Raw genomic sequence first — 21,228 nt, forward strand, 5'->3', positions numbered from 1 at the left:
AACAGTAGCGTGAAGTTGGTCCCATAAATTACTGGACGATTTGATAATATTTTAATATATTTCTTTTTTTTCACTCCATTTTCTCATTTGAAATTGTTTTCTATATACACACAATTATAAAAATAGTTTATAGCGAACAGACGATTTTAAATGTCAAAAATCTCATTTCGTTCTGTCAATCGATTATTTTTCATCGCCATCATAGTGTAATTTGAAGTGAAAACATAAGAAAAACATTTCAAAAAAATTCATTTCAAGATTTTTTGAAATTCAATTTTATTTTTCAAAACATCATAAATTAAAGTATGCAGCAATTGCCCGTAACCGTTCCTTCGGATGCAAATATGCTTCCTCCTGAGTTGATGGAAACACCACAACCAGTAATTGGATTTGTTGGATTGGATTGTAGCCGAAATCTTGTACACAAGTCAATTTGGGATGCATTTAACACTAATCGAAAATTAGATCGGTATAATCAAATAATATCTCATCAATTCTCTGCTATTATAAATTAATTAAAATTATAATAATTTTATTTGTATACATATAGGGCTGCTATTCAATTTAAATTGCTTCCAACTAACTACGAATTTCCTGTTGTGAAACCGAAACGGCAGTATGAGTGGTATATACAAAAATATCAAACATATTTTTCTATTGATATTCCAATTATATGCTATTTTTGTGGTCATTTTAAGGTATCACCCAAAAGGAATAATCAAACGCAATTGGATTCTAAAGCATTTACATGTGCTACCTGCTGTTATAGCACTTTTTCAAGATATGGAGTGGAATGATCCCGATTGGACAGACAAACAATTTCAGTGTTTATCTTTAGTACAAAGCATTAAAAACTCCATGCAGGTGAAAAAATTGTATATAGCACCTTTTGTTTTTAAACTGTTTTAATTTCTTCTGGATTAGACGAGGCATACAAAGATAGTAATCGTTTTGTTACAAAAATCCACAAATGCCGATGACGTATCTTCTAGTGATCGGTTATCCACGTTAGCCGCAAAATGCGACATAAATCAGAAAATGATATTTGTGCTTCCATATAACGATAATCTAATGGGTAGGTAGTTTTTTGAGTTATGTAGGTTTAATCATAGGTAATGAATGTACAACTATACAGAAACAATTTGTAATGCAAATTCACCAGGCACAATTCACGGCCAAATTTGGACCCGAATTCGTGTGTAGTTTCAGTCATTTTCACGGTTGCCATAGCGAAACATTCAGGTGTGAATACATGGAAAAGAGGAACGACAATCATTAGTATCAATTGAATCGTATATGAATTATCATTTTTTTAAATTAAAAACTTTACTCACCTACGGGCTCCTTCCCTCCGTACTACCGTTGTAGTACGCCACAAGGCCACAAAATAGACTCTATTTTCAATTGATTCATACCTTTGAGCATAATGCATTTTGCAGAAACAGTATCGCGGTGCCAATCAACTGTCTGTGGAGCAGAATCATCAGCCTGAACTTTTAATGGCCAATTTTTGTAGGTAACTTTAAACTTTGACATTAAACGCCCATTCCGGAGTATTTCGTCCATATCCTGATGATTGCCATTGCAAACTCGAATCTTAATTTTCTTCCGTCCTTTTTGCAAAGCACGTTCGCCAACCGTTGCTACAATTGTATCTGGCAGACTAGCGAGTAGCGACTGAGTCCGGTAGTCCAGCAATCGGTTTCGCTTTGCAACCATGTCCATGCAAACCAGCATGTTTGCGATGTTCCCAAAAACATGTTTTCTATGCATATTGGAGTGGCCCTTTACTAAGTAAACCAATGATCTTTTCTATTCTTTCCACATTACCATTTGTCAAGTCGTTGGATCGATATGCTAACAATTTGGCATTTTACTTTTCCGCACACACCTAGTGTGTAAGGTAAAGTATTGGAATCGGTCGAAAAATTAACACCCTCAAAAAACATGTTTTCTGGGTGTTTTTGTGGCCAGGGAACACGAATCTAGCGTTTTTCCGATGTCCGAATGTATGTGCGTGGTACCCTGTACCCTGTACCCTGTACGCAAAAATTTGTTAACACGATAATTTTCAAACAAGAAAAGTAATTCAAAATCTGACTTCACAGGATGATTGGGGGTGCCGAGGAATAGAAACCATTAGATTTTGAGCGACTTTGGTTGATAGAGTGAAGTGTCATGTCTGTGCCCATGGCCATCCATGGGAAAAATTCAATCTTTCTTCCAAAAGTGATATTTAATGTATTCTTAAACACTCAAAAATATGTATAGGGGGTTTTTTGGGTACGATAAAACCGAATATGACCTTAGTTTTGCGATACAAATAATTTTCGACACACTTTTCATACAAAAATTAAAAAAAAAAATCGATTTTTGTATGGAAGCCATGCCTGTATGATATTGTAATGAGCTGAAACTTTGCACAGGTTATTTTTATCACACAAAAATAACATTTCGAAAGTTTGAAGACATTTCAAGGCATACTAGGGGTACCTCCCATACAAAATTTCCGATTTTTTGCTCAAAAACGAAAATTTTGTATGGGAAGTACCCCCAATGCATTGACATTTCTTCAAACTTTCAGAATATTAGCTTTTTGTGAAAAAAATAACATCTGCAAATTTTCACATGATTACGATATCATACAGGCATTGAAAAGTCTATCAAAAATTATTTGTTTCGCAAAACTTATATCAGATTCAGTTTTCTTATGAATTCATATTTACGGTAAAAGATACGTAATAAATCCATGTTGTGGATCACAGTGCGGAAAAGTTCATCTTACGGATGTAAGACATTTTATTTTAATACTTATAATTGAATATCGTTGGATTTGACACATATGAACTGCGCCAATCGAAAAATGTCAGAATGATGTCAGTTGCATTTCGAAAATTCAAAATACTATTTCCAGAAATGAGGAAATATAAATGCAATAAATCACGTATTAAAGAGTTCTTCTGCAGAGTTTTAAATTAATATTAAAAAATCTCTTTCCGAACAAATGTTTATTATTTTATTTGAACGTAAATGAACAAATAAATTGTTAGATTTTCAATTTAAAACTTAATGTGTTGTGTTCACATTATGTTGTCGAACGAAATATTATTGGAAGTGAATGAAACAAGTGTCCTAGAGTCGATTAGAAGAAAAGAATGGAAAAAATGGAAATTAATCAATGAGTAATGGAACAAAATGGAAAATGAAATTATAAAAGAAAACTTTCTTTAATCAAAAGCAAATTAATGACCACAAGAACATTGCTTAAATTTGAGATTTTGTAGTTTTGAGATCGTTGATCACTGTGAAAAGAGAAAAAAATGCCATTAATGTGCTTATTATTTCTAGTACTTGTTAGCATCGTCCACTACTACTTCTTGGTATGATTGTTTGAAACAATAAGATTCACAATATGAGAATGTTCGCGCAGACGTCCGTGCTTATATTTTTGATTGTTGATTTTAATTGTTGTAATAATAGAGTCAACATATACAATATACATCCTTTCTTAATCATATTTCTCACTGCATTTATGTCGCGATTGAATAGAACTGATGTTTTCGGTTACAACTGCTTCTTGTATCTCATTTTCTTTTGTCTTGGTTGTGGATTTGGATTTGCTTTTGGAACCGGTCGATGGAATTTATATACAGGGTGGGCCAGAATAACTGAAGGGTTTTTACTTAACATTCTTACGACTGTACAATGACTTTTGATTCACCCGGTCTTGCACCGCTATGTTTGTTGATCCTTAGCCTAACTATTATGATAATGCGTATTTTGATTCATTGTTTATTTGAGACGCAATAACAATGGATGTGAAACGTCAACTCATCTTAAATTTGCAAAAACGCGGTTTTCAAAACATTGATATTTTCCGACAGCTACAAAACGAACAGGTTTGCATGACATTCATTGAACGTACTATCAAACGATACAAGGAACTTGGAACTGTTGACATACAAAAGAAACCCGGGAGAAAAAGATCCGTTCGTACAAAAGCACTCATCAAACAAGTCAAAGCCAAAATTCGCCGAAATCGCCAAAGAAGTGCCAGAAAGCTAGCTCAAGAGCACAATATTAGCCGGTCTTCGATGTGACGTATTTTAAAAGAAGACTTAAACACGACACCTTCAAAAAAAGCCGTCGACATGGTCTTACGAACAAAAATATGCAAGCCAGAAAACAAAAATGCAAAGAACTGTTGCGCCGGCAGGCCAATTCAAATATCGTTTTTTCGGATGAAAAGTTGTTCTTGCTACAGCCAAGTCTCAATGCACAAAATGATCGTGTACCACTGTCAAGTTGAGAGTGTCAAACAACCGATTCAATATGAATAGCACATAAAGCGATTCCAATTTGAATATTTTTAGGAATTGACCACAACTCTTTCAATCAAATCACTCAGACGTTGTTTGTCTGGGAATTGGGATTCATCGTGCAAAAATTGATTCATTGTCATCACCACGGTGAATATTTCTTGGTTTGTATTCGTTGTTTCACCTCGTTTTGCTCTTATTTTGGCGTTTCAATGGCTTTTTTGCCGAAGTTTGCCGAGTTTTTTCTGTTGAACAGAAGAGGGTTTGCGATGCCAAACAATAAATGTTTTAAAACTAAACTGTATCGACAGATCAAGAAGAGAAAATAATGTATGTAACAACGCGTTCGTACTCTGAGAAAATACAGATGTGAAAATTCAAAGTAATTAGACCAAACTGCCAGTTTAACCGCAACACATTTTTTTTGCAGGTAAAATGCTATTTCAACATGTAAAAAATATGTTCATGTTAAAATGAACGCTGACATTTTTTTCGTTTGGAGTTTAATTTTTCTTATTATATTTTTTTTCAAACAACTTTTTCGCGTTGAGACATATTAAATCAGAGTAGAAATAAAAAAAATATTCATCTTCTGTGGTTTTAAACTCTTGACCGCATACGATTTAGTGTGATGAAATTCAGCGCGTCAACTGATCAAACCAACGAGATTCTTATTGAAAAAACACACTATAGTGACACATAAATGACGATGAATACATTCTCTTTATTTTTGAAATTTTTTTTCTTTCAAAAAATGTTTTTATTTATCAAAATATAACATATTTCGCAGCCACAAAGTGGTTTGATGGAAAAATATGTGTTAAAAAATCGTCATTTTGTAATTTCTTCGCAGGGTGGAAATTGTTTTTCGCGTTCATTCGCTTTCGCAAAGACTGGCACTACGAACAAACGTGTTCGTTCGTAAAGTAGAAATTGTTATCCGTGTTGGTTCGCGTTTGTAAAGAAGGCCACTACGAACGAACGTGTTCGTTCGCAGAGTGGAAATTGATTTTCACGTTCGTTCGTGTTCGCAAGAACAGCCAATACGAACGAACGTGTTCGTTCGCAAAGATGAATTTCGTTTCGTGTTCGTTCGTTTTCGTGATGAACGCAAACGAACACGAAAACGAATGCTCGTTGACACCTCTAGTATGCGTCCGATCACTTCAATTGTTGTTCAATGTCTGCGTCTGTGTGTCTCACTTTGAATCGACTTGCAGTGGCTACTAGCACTGTAGTTCTATTTTCATGTTTGCACATGCACAATGCCGGTAACGGAACGTTATATTGGTCGGTCTAGATAACAATCGAACGTGTTGTTAGCACTATTGTGTAGAGACAGCTTTCGTTGTGCCTTGGCGATTGTGTGCATGACGCCATTTTGTTTGTTAACATTTCAATCCTTTTGCAATTAAAAAGCAGTTTTGTGGTTCTTCGTAGCGGCAAATTGTATACGGCGGTTTTTCGAAACCAAAAATTTCTCTAGCAAATCAGACAAATTTTCGTTTTTTTTTTTGGAAGTCACTTTTTTTGGAAGTCACAATTTTCTCCGCGAAAAGCCCTAGCAAATCGGAATCAATTCACTCAGAACCAAAAACCCTAGGAAATTGAAAGAATTCTCCTCAATTTTCTACATTGATGAGCTAAAAAAAACGTCTTCACTTTTAGAATCAAAAACCCTTGCAAATTCGAATAATTTTCGCTAAAAAAAAATTCTCATCCAAATCACAGGGTAAACCCTCTACACATGTGTTTCTTATGTAAGTAGGCTGTTTTACCTTTGCGCTGTCTGTTTGTATATTTGGTTTTTGCTCACATAAATTTGTATTCGTCTTTTTGCAGAATATTCTGTATGTTATTGTTTTCTTCTTAGGCCGTCAAATGATGCATTGAACACTGCTATACTTAGGGTTGAAAGATCTCACTATCCCATCGTAGGTGATGTCTTGAATTAAATAGTCAATAGCTGATTTATTATTGAAAAAGCAAAACAAATGTGAAAGTACCAATGGTTTGGCATAAAATTCATGCGTACTGTCAATCCGCATTCCCAAGTAAACAAAAATACGAAGTAAATGCAACGTAGTTGTATGATAAAATATTTGTGTCCGTTGTTCGTTATTGAATTGTGTTGCGAATGAAAAATGTTTCGATGTAAATCTGAAAAATACAATAAAAAAATGAATGGCTGAGAAATATCATGACTCAAATAATATGCACATAGAAGATAGAAACTTGAATAATGCTATGCGGACAACGAATCGAAAAATTTGAGCACGCAAGAGTGAAACAATTCAAAAATCCACATGTTCTTTTTTCAAGATTCTGTCTTTAATAGACCATTTAGTGGTGTTCGAGAAATGAGAAAAAAATGTTTTTTTCTTTCACTTTTTGTGCTCTATACAGAGTCTCCGAGAGTTTCATATAAAGTTGCCATGTAGCAGCCAAATGACGCCTATTGATTCAATCACGATTGGTATTCGCTTACTATTCAATAGGCATCACATACCAACTTTATATGAAACTCTCGGAGACTCGGTATAGAGCACTTAAACAGTGAAAAAAGTCCAGGTCGTGATTTAGATGATATTGAATGCGATTTTTTTCATTCTGATTTTACCAGGTGATACAGAAAATTGAGTAGTATTTGTAAATCGAAGAAAAAAAATGTAATTATTTTTTTCATTTTTCGCGATTTTTTCACCATCTACATGGGAGGCTTGTATGAAAAACACGAAAGACCGCTGAAATGACACTGTTACACGTCCGTACATATTTTGCATTTTCCATTTCAGCGGTCTTCCGTGTTTTTCAATGTAACTGGTAAAAAATCGCGAAAAATGAAAAAAATTATTAATTTTTTTTCTTCAATTCTCAAATACTACTTAGCTTTCTGTATCACCTGGTGAAATCGGAATGAAAAAATCGCATTCCTTATCATTCAAATCACGGTTGGGAGTGCTCTATACCGAGTCTCCGAGAGTTTCATATAAACTTGCCATGTGATACCTATTGAATAGTAAGCGAATACCAATCGTGATTGAATCGATAGGCGTTATTTGGCTATTACAAGGAGAGTATATATGAAACTCTCGGAGACTGTGTATATTGCACACAACAGTAAAAAAATATAATGCGATCAAGAAGCACACAACAATGAAACTTGTTCAAAAAATATTAAAGACAGAATCTTGAAAAAAGAACATGTGGATTTTGAATTGTTTCACTCTTGCGTGTTCAAATTTTTCGATTCGTTGTCCGCATAGCATTATTCAAGTTTATATCTTCTATGTGCATATGATTTGAGTCATGATTTTTCTCAGCCATTCAAATAACTGAAATCAAATGCATATGGCATGTAGATTTTTTTTAAATTTGAATATACTTCTCATCAGATGTTTTTTTGATTTAAAAAGGTTATACTCTGCGTCTCGAATCTGCATTCTTGGACCATGCTCAATCGTATTACTTACAGTAAGGCACATTTTAATATTATAAGATACATTTACTAATATTGGTTTTATATTATAGGTCATCTAAACAGGTGCGAGCTCATAGAGATCAAATTTCTTCACATTATGGACTAAAAATTCGGCATCAATTCAAACTTGGATTCTACTGTGAAATGCGTCTTGATTTAAATAGTGCTTTAAAGTTCGTTCAATGATCATGACAAATACTTGAACAGATAAATTCTAGTTATATTTTCATTTGAATCTAGGCATTTTAGTCAGGCATACGAGTGGCTCGAAGAAATACGTATTGTTGATAGTAATTGCTTAGAAATAAAAGTTGTGGCAGGATTCTTAAACTATAAGATAACAAAGTTAATGTTCAACATTGGCTCGCCAAGAGATGCGATTACACAATTCCGGACACATATTGATAAATATCGCAACAGAGTTGGTTACAAAGATTTAACATTCGAACATTTTGCATGGATGAGCGTTCAGTTAGTATAATACGGTTGAATGTTTGAATTATTAATATATTAAAAATCGCTAATTATAATTTCACTTTTTCCCGCCACCTAGGTATAGCGCTTTTGCAGATCTTTTTTGTGATGCAATTAAATGTGGACTTCCAGCCATTCAGACCCAACATCCAGGTTTATATTTTTACAAAAAAATAACATTCTGAAAGTTAAAAAAAATTTCCATTCAAATTTGGGGTACTTCCCATACAAAATTTTCAGGAATATATTATCACAAAAGTGCAGAATACATGAGCAAACGAAAGGAATCTTTTCAACAAATTTGTCAAGCGCAATCACCACTTATTGATTTTCTACCATTGTCCGAACAAAATGCGTTGAATTATTCGAACATATTGTATAGTGATTTCTTTGGAGTTCGCGGTGGCAATCGCACAGAACTAGTAAATGAACAACAAATTATCGCCATTGTTCAGGAATGTGAGAAATATTTTGGTCATTCGATTGCACATATTACATTGTTGAGTCAATCAATGGCACAATATAAGTGTTATAAGTGTCCAAGATTTCGAAAGAAATTAGCAATTGAAATGGCCGAAGAATATCTTAAAATGGGCGATGCATCAAAAGCCCTGACGTAAAGAATTACTATTTTAATCATTCGGCTTGTTGTGAAATTGCATATATATCTATATATTTTTTTTGTAGCCTTTATAGCCTAATGCTATCGGAGTATCGTACAGAAAAGTGGAATACAATATTCACACAAGTGCTTCTTAAAACTCTTCGTTCGGCATTACTTTCAACATCAATTCCGGATTTCATTGCATGCAGCATTGAATCTTTGTCAAAACATATATATCTGAAACACTCTGACCGCATTGTGATATTAGAAAATTTATGGAAAGTTTTTCAAAAAGTTCCACCACTAATACAAGGTCAAATTGTCCCTGAAATACACATCAATTGGGAGAAAGCTTTGGAAACATTCCATATAAAAACATTATCATTTGATTTGGATAAAATTACCGAACTGTTTGATTGTACAGTCAAATTTGAGAAGAATCAAATTCATCACGATGATATAGCACGCGTCAATCTTTTCATTAGGTAACATTGAATATTATTAATATCTCCAAATATACTCTCTAAATAGCTCTTATCTCCAATTCAAAGATTATATTTTGAATTAAGAGAAATATTTCATTTTCAATCTTATTTTGATTATTTAAAGGTCGATGTCCGACGTCCCAATAAAAGTTCATGAGTTTGTCATCATCATATCAGATACAAAATCGGCACAGAAAATTGTTGCACATCAGTGGACTGAAATCAACAATATAGAAACAGAAAACCTGGAGCTTAATAAAAATTGTGATTTAATCATTCAACCAGAAAAACAATACAAAATCGGATTCTCTGGGGAACGGTATAAAACAATTTTCATGTTTATTTTTATGACTATTTACGATCAAGCACATTATCGAATTTTATTGACACATATTAAAATAAAGAGGCTTACGTACGCAAGCTGACTTTTCCGCGTGGAACCGAAATTTTGAGAATAAACTGAAACTATAGTCTATGTATGGTTGCAGTAACTTAAACCACCGTGAAAAGTTGTGAATATTATTTTCTTATCAAAAGAAATAATCTCACAAAGTTTAAAGAAACAATCAAAAATATAGGTAGTAGTATATCTGTACAGATATACAACCGGTACAGATATACTACTATAGATACATCTCATACAAAATTTTAGAGTTTTGGCTCAAAATCGGAAATTTTGTATGGGAGATATCCCCAATGTCAGAGATGTCTACGAACATTCATATTCGTATTCGTCCGTGTTCGTCACGAATACGAACGAACACGGATGGGGGAAAACTTTCTACGAACGAATGGGAACGAACACGCCGTCTCCCTTAGCGGACACGAATCAGAAAATTCTTTAAACGAACGCTCGTCCTTTAATTTCATAGTGAACACTTTTTCATTGATTTTTCATAACCTTTGTTTGAATTTTTTTTTAATTTTTCTTCTAAAAATGTTTACGAACGAACACGAACGAACATGCTATCTCCTTTAGCGAACGCGAACGAATACGAATCGGAAAATTTTTCTGCGAACGAATGGGAACGAATACACAGTAAGAAAATATCAGCCGACGCTATACGCAAAGCCGACTGGTACGTGCGCTCATACGTTTTTACATCTTTTACATCTAGTGACCATACGATTTTTCGACTGATTCGTTACTCTTTGTGCGTATCTTCGCACAGTCGAAAAATCGTATGGTAATAGATGTAAAAGATGTAAAAACGTATAAGCGCACGTACCAGTCGGTTTTGCGTATAGCGTCGGCTGATATTTTCTTTCTGTGTACGCTGTCTTCCTGAGCGAATACGAACGAACACGAATCGAAAAAATGTTTCTACGAACGAACAGTTTTTATACGAACGCGTTCGTAGACATCTGCATGTGCATTGGAATTTCTTTAAACTTTCAGAGTATAATTTCACTTTTCCGCACACACCTAGTGTGTAAGGTAAAGTATTGGAATCGGTCGAAAATATAACACCCTCAAAAAACATGTTTTCTGGGTGTTTTTGTGGCCAGGGAACACGAATCTAGCGTTTTTGGATGTCCGAATGTATGTGCGTGGTACCCTGTACCCTGTACGCAAAAATTTGTTAGAACGATAACTTTTAAACAAGAAAAGTAATTCAAAATCTGACTTCCCAGGATGATTGAGGGTGCCGAGGAATAGAAACCATTAGATTTTGAGCGATATAACGTCAGTATTGCGATACAAACAATTTTCGACATACTTTTCATACAAAAATTTCAAAAAAAATTGGATTTTTGTATGGAAGCCATGCCTGTATGATATTGTAATGAGCTGAAACTTTGCACAGGTTATTTTTATCACACAAAAATAACATTCCGAGAGTTTGAAGTGATTTCAATGCATAATAGGGGTACTTCTCGAACAAAATTTTGGATTTTTCGCTCAAAAACGAAATTTTGTATGGGAAGTACCCTTAATGGTTTTCTAGTGCCAAAACACTTCCCACTACACAATCTTTCAATGGCATTTTCCTCATAAGTACCTCTTCAGAGTTCAAGTTTTATATCGATCAACCAAATGATGAAAATGAAAAAATGAATAATGTCGCTGAAAATTTAACCAGATGCATTCCTCGTAGTCCCCAATCATTCTGCTAGTTCATCCTGCTAAGTCTCTGTGGAAAGGGTATTTTTGATAAATACCCTTTTCCTATGGCCTCACACTTTACACCGGTCAACCAACGTCGCTCAAAATTTGACCAGATGTACTCCTCGCAGTCTCCGATCATCCAGAAAAATCAGATTTTGAATATTTTTTCTGTATCCTGAGCTATCATGCAAAATATAAAAAATTGCGGACAGGACACAGGACACACCGCACATGCTATACAGTGAGAAACATTAATACGCTCCTAAATCGCTTCTAATCGTGTTTTCTTCAGGAAATATGCATAGAAAACATGCTTTGGAGTGACTTTAATTTTTTGGCCTAATACAATACCTTTTCCACACTAGGTGTGGAAAGTAAAATCAAGTAGCATTGACAAATAAAGAGTCTTACGGGAGTAAGACGAATTTTCCGCACTGTGGTAGTTGCGTATTTTACTACGTGGGTTGATAAGTTCTTAGAATCGGACACCAGATGGCGACACAAGTAAATATCCATCTCATTTTTTAAAAGAGCCATCCTTTTTAGGAATGCCAACGGAATTTGAGCCAAATCTGGTCATGGACTCGGAAATTACAACTGTTGGAAGGGACCAATCTCCAGTTATTTCTTAAAATGCAAAACGAATCAAAATTCATTTGTTAAATAACTATAAATTTTTGTTTCTTATACCTATCAGTGAAACCAAAACCGAGCTAGATGGTATTGTTTGGACTATCGATTAGGGCCATTTAGAAGTAGTCTATTGAGTTTGCATGTGGTCGTACAGACCGAAGATGGCCTCTAAAATGGTAGCTTTTGAAGAGATGCTCCAATAAATCCAAGATGTTGCCATGAAAGACTGTACTATTCAAGTGAATAATCTAGACTAGATCCCAAGCATTCCGTACAATAGTTTTGGAAATTTATTACTTAAACTTTTTGGTAAAAAAATTCACTCGCAACGAGTTTCCGTATTTACCCAAAGTGGAATCAAGGGGCGACTCTATAGCGATGTTGAATTGATTTTATGCATTAATCAAATTGATATTTTTATTTATTGTTAACTGCTGATGTCTGTTTGAATCTATTTAGTGCATTATGAGGCAATATATGGTCCCGACAGTCACCAATTATACACATAACCTCAAAAGGTCAAAAATTCGAGCTCTAGCTCGTATTCTTTGGAAGTGTAATCTTCAAAATATAGCTTTATCATCTTGAATGGAACGAAGCGATGCCAAAGAAATAATCCATGTCATTTTTGATCTTTTTGAATCAAGAAAATAATGTTTTTTCAAGAAAATGTATACTTTAAAATTGTAACTAAAAACCGCCTCGGGAAGCCATACGCACGGTGGCGAAATTTCACCAAGTTGAAAACGTATAAACTTCATATTTCTGGTGTGAACTGGTGGGACCTTTATCTATCCCCTGTAGAGAGAAATAGATTTGCATCCAGCCCGGCCTTTGAAATAAAGACATGAAATAAAGAATTTGGTCCGATTTTGAGGTTATGTTCCTTCAAGTGGTGTAACCTCTGATTCCATGAACAAATTTGGCTCAAATTCCGTTGGCATTCCTAAAAAGGATGGCTCTTTCTAAAAATGAGATGGATATTTACTTGTGTCGCCATCTAGTGTCCGATTCTAAGAACTTATCAACCCACGTAGTATTAAGCAAGTTCAAAGTAATATTTGTTCGATTTTTCAAGCCTTTCAAGTGGCGTAAAGTTCGAGACCAAAAAATATGTTCAAACCTTGGCATAGAAATATTCTTAAATAGCAGAAGTACTAGCAAAAGATTTTTCACACTTTCATGATGAACCCACTTGTACGACATTTGATTTTTCCAAGGAAACTGTATCAAAAATTGGTTGTATCTCAAAACTAGCCTCGGATTAGATTTTCTCGTGCCAAGAAACCCCCTAATGCATATTTGTGAGTGTTTAATTCTACATTAAGTATGACTTTTGGACGAAAATGTTGCCTACAACAACCATGCTCAAAACGGCCTGATTCGGGTTCTCTGACCTCAGAAACGTTCAGAAAACATGTTTTTGAGATGTCGTAAATTTTGACCCATTGCAATACTTTCCCCTTACACATTAGGTGTGTGCGGAAAAGTAAAAACAACACTCTCTTCATGTTTTATACTCACATGAAAATAACTATTCAATTTCGGAAGGATTGCTATCCATTCTTCAACTTATTGCTTAATTTCTATTATTTCTGACTTTTTTCCAGCTATCAATTTATGGAGAATTCCGAATTACGAGTACGTACCGAAAAAACGAACACAAAAATAGTTTTAGTTACACATAAAAAAAGTTATTTACTCATACATTTTTGGTAGGTCATTCGTTTGGAAATCAAAATAGGAACACCAGATAACTTTGTGACACTTCTACAAAGCCTACCGTCACAACATAAGAGTGACTTTAAGATGTACAATCGAACTAATGAAAAATTAAATATCTCAAATGAAAGCGAAACCTGTTATATAATTCCATTGTAAGAATTATAATGAATTTAAAGAATAATTTTTTCCTTTAGTACAATGGATAATACAATATGATATATATCCAAATATTATAGATTTCATTTGAAAACGGAATCATTGTTGAGTCACGATACTATGTTAACAAATGAATGGTTTGCTGTAACAATTCGAATTGAAAATGTGTTCGATATGTTGGTCGAAAATGTAAGTTTGGTCATTACGGTTCCGGTTAATATTCAAAATAAAGGTGAGCAATGAAATGTAAAAAAAGCGCATTTATTTCTAAACTAAAATGTAATTTTTGATTTAAAAATGTATTTTTAGTTTTCATTGCGTCTGATCTAACAGCATCCAGGCAAAAGTTGTTGTCACGATTTGAGTTGAATATTGGAGACATGGCTCCCAAATCGCTAAAAATTATAAATATCAATGTTATTAGTTTAATTGAAGGAACGTTAGAGCTACAAAAAACGGTCCGTTATCAAATTACAAATGATCGATCGGGTTTCCCCAAAAAAGCATTTGACGAGAATCCAATTCCATTTGAGAAATCCATTCAAACAACATTCAAGTCAATGCCCAGTGTAACATTGGACTATATTGAAGATGCGATTATGAAATCAAAAAAAGACACTATCAGCATTCCATGTGTAAGCAGCGAGGCATACTTACTTAAAAATTACTATTCCATTACTCTACAATTCCAGATCCATTCCTTCGATTTTTTTTCATTCCATTCTGTTCCATTACTTATTGATTAATTACTTTTTTTCATCCTTTTCTTCAACCCTAGGAAGCAGAGTTTGTCTTTATTGGACAGTTCTTCACTCTAAACAAAGAACCACTCAGAAAAGCCGTGAAAAATGAAGAATTTTTATTTCAGATTGAACTGGAAATAAAAAATCAGCACATCGATATTTTGGATATGTTTCTGATAAGTGTAAGTATATAATAATATATAAATCATTTATCTATTGAATATATCGATAGGAGAGTATGTTATTCAACACTTATAGTAATGGCTGAATCAAAACATACACTCCTATCGACATATTCAATAGATATAATTATATATTATAATTATAATTGTTGTTAAGTGTTTTAACCAAACATTACAAATAGAATACATTTTATACGACTTCCAACATCATTTTTGTTTTTATTTAATTAACAATTGTTTATTGCCCTATATAGGACTTCAATGTAACAGAAAAACCGTATGTTAAATCGCACCGGAAAATTGATAAATCATACTCTCGAGGAGAAAAGGTCTACGATGTATTATTGTTACGGGCTGAACAAACGACACTTGAATGGGTAAACCAACTTATTCCTTTAGTGAAGAAATGTTTTCAATGTTTCGATTATTTTCATTACTTCCATTTCATGCATTTGAAATAATCACAATCTATTTAGAATGTAAGAAAGTAGTAGGGTTTATGTTAAATCTTAAATGATATCCACTTTTATTTTCATTACTTCCATTTCATGCATTTGAAATAATCACAATCTACAGGCGTGTCAAAAATTTTCGGGCCTGATATAGAAACACACATTGTATTTTCAAATGACTATATTTATTATTCAAAGTAGTCTCCATGAACACGAATGACACTTTCATAACGATGCTTTAATGCTTTAATTCCTCCTTCAAACCACTTGGCATCTTTGTCCTCCCATACTTTGAAAATATCGTTCGATATCTCTTCTTCGGACTCATATTGCTTCCCCTTCAGATATCTTTTGGTGTTTGGGAACAGGAAATAGTCGCTGGGGGCCAGATCTGGAGAATACGGTGGATGGTGGAGTTGTTCGAACCCACTTTCCCTGATGGCAGCTTGTGCAAGCAATGATTTGTGAGACGGTGCATTGTCATGCAAAAGAAGAACTTTTCGAGTCAGCAAACCAGGACGCTTTTCTCTGATCGCTTTACGCAATCTATACATTTGTTGTGCATAATAATAGCCTGTGACTGTGGTGTTCTTTGGAAGGAATTCAACCATTAATATGCCTTTGGCATCCCAGAATCCAGAGGCCTTTCTCATGTGCAATTTTTCGTGAAGTATATTGAATACACTGCCAGTTGAGATGTCAAACATTGCTGCTAACACTTTCTTGCTCATTCGAGGATTTTCGTGCACGAGATGATCAATTTTCTCCACCACATCTGAAGCAGTTACTTCAACTGGTCGACCTGTACGTGGATCATCTTCCAATGATTCTGTGCCCCACTTGAATAGCTTTGCCCATTCTTTGATCCTGGTATACGATGGAGCAAGTTTACCATAAACAGCACGTAAGCGGTCATTGATATCTTTTGGTGCTATACCTTCTTTTGTGAGAAACTTAATCACCGCACGATATTCGATTTTATCCATTTTTCTAAAAATATCGAAGTTGCTTGATAAATAATGTTATAGAAAACAAACGATCACTGATATCAACTCAATTTTTTTACACAATACTGTTGACAATTTGCACTTCAATTACAGCACATGAACAATTTGTAACTAGTGCCGTCTATATGTCAGGCCCGAAATTTTTTGACTAGCCTGTATTAAGAATGAAAGAAAGTTGTAGGTTTTATGTTAAACCTCAAATAATTTCACTTTTTCTTCCTTAGGTATACCAACCCTTTGTAAAATCGCCACAAAAAAATAATGTTTTTACAAAAGTCTCTTCATTTGTTGAAAATCACAAGCCATTTGCGAACACACAAAACAATGAAAATCTGGAAAATGATTCAAATAAAGTTATAGAACATATACTAGAACCAAAAACAATGTACAATCATACGATTGACGCATTCAATATGGTGGAGAATCGAAAAGGTTTTCTGAATGCACACACTTTACATAGTTCAACATCAGTTAATGTTAAAAACCAAATTATTGGAGTCTATTGTATACGTTGGAGACGTACTGGAGAAGTAAACGAAAATGAGACTAAATTGATTGTTAATTGTATTGAAATTGTCGAAGCACCTTTAAATATATACTGTTATTTGGATGAAAAAATGTACGTCAAAGTACCAATGACACTCTTGATAACGCTAAAGAACACATCCAATTCAACACTACATTTAAAAAGTTTTTTAAAAAACGCGGACAATTTCATGTTTGCAGGACACTCTCAGGTAAAACTTTTATAAATTATAATTATTTTAAAATTTATTGCCCATTTTCAAAACGTATTTGTTTTATTTTCTTTCCAGTTCAATGTTTCTCTGTTTGCACAATCAACTTTCAATTTGGAATTTAATTTGTATCCACTTAAAGCTGGTTGGCAAAATTTACCAGAGTTCATAATTACATTTAATACCAATGAAGAAATCCGCGATCAACAAAATAATAATTTCGAGCTTCAAAATCTGGTTGAGCGATGGATTCCTAAAAAAGTTTTCATATTGGTGAGTTTTAATTTTCAATTCAAGTTTAATTCTAGTTAAAATGAAAGTAAAAAAAAGTTCACGAAATCAATAGTTCAATATCACTGTCCTAGTTTTTTTCAACTTCGACACTTACCTAATTCGGGGCCAACGACTCCAGTGGTGATAGGTTATTAACCGTTTTGCTTGGTTGACTCATTACTTCACACAATTTTTTTTTTTGAAGTTTTCATTTTGGACTGGCTATTCACAGAGATAATATGTTGATTAATCGATTTTTGTGAAACCAAAATACCGGGGGGTTTTTTGGACGAGAAAACCAAATCTGACATTTATTTTAAGATCCGATTAAATTTGAATACACTTCCAATACAAAAATCTGAAAAAATCGCACAAAATGTGGATTTTCACATCTTTTTCAAGCAATTATTATATATTCTCATTGAAAATCAGTCAAATGAGTAGGAGCCATCATAAAATATATAATTGTGTCAGATGCGATCGATTCAGGTGAAAAAATTACGATTGCGCCCCGAATTAGGTAAGAATGACTAGTTCTGTCTCTGTTGAATTTTTCAACAATAACAGTATGTTCAATCCATTTTTGTATTTTAAAAAAACCACCTAACTGCTGTATGTATATTATAAGCAATTGATTATACGTTTCCGGCGCGGTGCTTGCGCGTACAACACAAATTGTGCATGCGACATTATATCTCAAAAATAACGTTTCTTATAGTTCCTCAAAGTTTCCTTAATTTATTCGTTCATATACTCAAGCGTTCCTTAAGCGTTCATCATTGTTGACGTATCACGTATGTGTGAGAGTTTGAGTGTGAATGGCGAATGATATAAGAAGCGTTCTTATGGTCTTATATCGAATAGAAATTCGTTTAAGATGTACTTTTACCACTTATACCAAGTGGCCACCAAGATATGACACCAAATTTGAAAATGTTAACCAACCTACTCAACCCTCCTGCAGACAGTACATATTAAGAACAGATCAATACAGTATGGGCCTCTCAGGTCCTCTATACAAAATGTATGAAAATAGTTTCAAAATGCAAAAAACCAACATGAATTTTTAATTTTTTTTTTTTGGTTTTTATTCGATGAAAACGAAAAGCAAGTTGAATAAATAGAAATACAAAATGAAAATGTTTCTCTATATATATGGATTCCCATACATTTTGTATGGTGGGCCTGTAGAGGCCCATACTGTCTGTTTGAAGTGACATTTTGGTTTTCGTCAAGAAAAAATATTTTATAGTTTGTGTATTTTACCGTTATATATATTTTTATTTGTGTACCGATATCATTAGTTTTACGCGCAAGTTTGAAGTAAATCGATTTATTAGTTTGGATTTTATTCAATTTTTTCTGAGTTGCTGGGCCTGATAGACCCGTTCTGTCTGCAGGAGGGTTGAAGATTATGTAAATCTGAAGATCTTAGTTTATTAACACTCACTCTATTTCAATACTTAATTATTTCACATCTATTCTTTTTAAATATATTATTGCAGCGTCAAGTATTCATTTATACATTTTTTTAATTACAGCCAATGGTGAAACAAGCTTAAATTCTTGAGGGATGTTGAAATAAATGCAAAAATATATAATGTTATTATGACTTAATCATTTATTATTATATTATGTGTAAGTTGTGCGAAATAAATGCAAAATTATTTAATTATAAAATGTCCATCAATTTAATACATGATGAGAGTATTATTAAATGAAAAAATTAAATGTTTGAAAATTCAGACTGTTGTACCATAAACAACTCTTGAACTGTTATTATCAGTGTCCAGAGAAATATCCTCAGGACTTGCTAGATCGACTCGAATATTTTGTTTATTTGTGCCCCAATTGCTCAAAGTCCATTGAAAAGATTTTGTTGAATGGTTTTTTTTAGATGAATCAGACGATTTTGCACCACATGGAAGTTTTTCTGGTCCTCCAGCAATTACATATGATGATTTTGATGAATTTATATCGTCATTATTATCGTCGACATCCAATGAACCAATGGAAGGATCGCCAGATGTCATACCACTCCTTCCATCACCTTCGTCTGCTTCATCTCCTGCTCCTCCTCGGTACCTGGAAACGAAATTTACGGCAGATTCCTAAAAGAGAACTCATTTATTTATTTTAAATTAAATTATTAGACAACAAAATATCATACATTATCTTTGTTATATTCTTCAATCGCTCTTAAAATATCCCAGCAAATATTGTCAATTGGATCATCACTGTCACGATTATATATTTGAATTGCAATGCAAATCGGGTGTAAAATTGGCAATGGATTTAACATTATCTGGGGTACAGGACTTTCGCGGGTATTATCTTTCTGCTTCCATTGCATCCAAGAGAAAATCTTTTTATTGTTTGCATTTTTAGTTGTTTGCAATGCTTGTTTCCGATGTAGTATATTTACGGTTGAGCGAAAAGTCGGGTCACTAGTCATAATTACAAAAAAAAAAAATTAAAATTGAAATGATACTAACAAGAAACTAGTATCTAACTAACAATCCGTTATCATGTTTTTTCAATGCAATGAAATTTGAACGAGGATTAAAAGCTGACACTTCTAAATAAGGTGAGTGCACATGTATATTTCCTCTTGGTGCATATACATTTCCAAGTAGGTCTGGTCCATTGAGACCTATGGTATCGCTTGCACCCCGCACCATTTCAATGTACCTGAAAATGACAAGAAAAAAGGCAATTGTATAAGATTATTTTGTAAGGATATTGGAAGATTCCAATTAGAATTAATTTTTATTTCTATTTACCTTCTTAAGTCTAATTGTAGATGAGGCTCCAAATTAAATTTGGCGTCGGATTCACTTAAAGGAGTTAAGAAATCGAGACTAAATATCTCCGTGTATAAAAGTCCTGCTAATCCAGCCCAATCATCAATTTGCAGGTTCTGTTTGAAAAAAGGAAAAATTTAACTCACAGGGAAGTTAGTTCTTCAGAAAAGTAAAGTGAATTTCGGAATTCATGCTGGTACAATTTTCGTATTTTTGGTACGGTTTTTGTATTTTTTGGTCAGATTTTAGTAATTTTTGGTCCGGGTTTCGGATATATACGTTCGCGTCAGTCAGTCGCAATTTCTATTCAATCTGTAGAGTTCATTTAAATTCTTGAACAAAATGTTGAAAAAGTGCGTTAGTTGAATTTACAAGAAAAAGATACTTCGAAGAAAACTTTTTATTCTTAGCTTCATTTCACTCTTTCGTCTTGTTGTTTGTATTATTTTGGCTTATTTTTACTTTTCCGCACACACCTAGTGTGTAAGGTAAAGTATTGGAACCGGTCGAAAAATTAGCACCCTCAAAAAATATGTTTTCTTGGTGTTTTAGGAGTCAGGGAACACGAATCTAGCGTTTTTTTGATGTCCGAATGTATGTGCGTGGTACCCTGTATCCTGTACCCTGTACGCAAAAATTTGTTAACACGATAACTTTCAAACCAGAAAAGTAATTCAAAATCTGACTTCACAGGATGATTGGGGGTGCCGAGGAATAGAAACCATTAGATTTTGAGCGACTTTGGTTGACAGAGTGAAGTGTCATGTCTGGTGTGATGCCCATGGTCATCCATGAAAATTCAATTTTTCTTCCAAAAGTGATATTTAATGTATACTTAAACACTCAAAAATGTGTATTGGGGTGTTTTTGGGTACGAGAAAACCGAATATGACGTAAGTTTTGCGATACAAATAACTTTCGGCACACTTTTCATACAAAAATGTCAAAAAATTGAATTTATGTATGGAAGCCATGCCTGTATGATATCGTAATGAGCTGAAACTTTGCACAGGTTATTTTTATCACACAAAAATAATATTCCG

General features: G+C 33.7%; 2 protein-coding genes across 2 annotated transcripts; one reads left to right on the forward strand and one right to left on the reverse strand.

Annotated features, from left to right (window-relative positions):
* Positions 1 to 176: 176 nt before the first annotated feature.
* On the forward strand, positions 177 to 19,052 carry LOC116345577 (trafficking protein particle complex subunit 11). The gene is made up of 20 exons (XM_031775018.1): positions 177 to 469; positions 551 to 625; positions 699 to 864; positions 925 to 1,075; positions 7,736 to 7,793; positions 7,851 to 7,973; positions 8,041 to 8,271; positions 8,354 to 8,427; positions 8,515 to 8,890; positions 8,962 to 9,363; positions 9,488 to 9,682; positions 13,717 to 13,747; positions 13,826 to 13,983; positions 14,068 to 14,219; positions 14,297 to 14,622; positions 14,766 to 14,912; positions 15,167 to 15,289; positions 16,596 to 17,108; positions 17,187 to 17,381; positions 18,923 to 19,052. The coding sequence occupies exons 1-20, from the start codon at positions 306 to 308 to the stop codon at positions 18,941 to 18,943; spliced, it is 3,681 nt and encodes a 1,226-aa protein (XP_031630878.1). The 5' UTR covers positions 177 to 305; the 3' UTR covers positions 18,944 to 19,052.
* LOC116345581 lies at positions 19,017 to 20,807 on the reverse strand. Its single transcript, XM_031775024.1, has 4 exons — positions 20,165 to 20,807; positions 19,899 to 20,072; positions 19,552 to 19,828; positions 19,017 to 19,492 (listed from the first exon to the last, which is right to left on the reverse strand). Exons 2-4 carry the CDS (start codon positions 20,060 to 20,062, stop codon positions 19,124 to 19,126), a joined length of 810 nt encoding a protein of 269 aa, XP_031630884.1. The 5' UTR covers positions 20,063 to 20,072; positions 20,165 to 20,807; the 3' UTR covers positions 19,017 to 19,123.
* Between the last annotated feature and the right edge of the window lie 421 nt (positions 20,808 to 21,228).

Source organism: Contarinia nasturtii, unplaced genomic scaffold (assembly GCF_009176525.2).
Source record: "Contarinia nasturtii isolate CC-2019 unplaced genomic scaffold, AAFC_CNas_1.1 Cnas_scaffold_1366, whole genome shotgun sequence".
NCBI lineage: Eukaryota > Metazoa > Arthropoda > Insecta > Diptera > Cecidomyiidae > Contarinia > Contarinia nasturtii.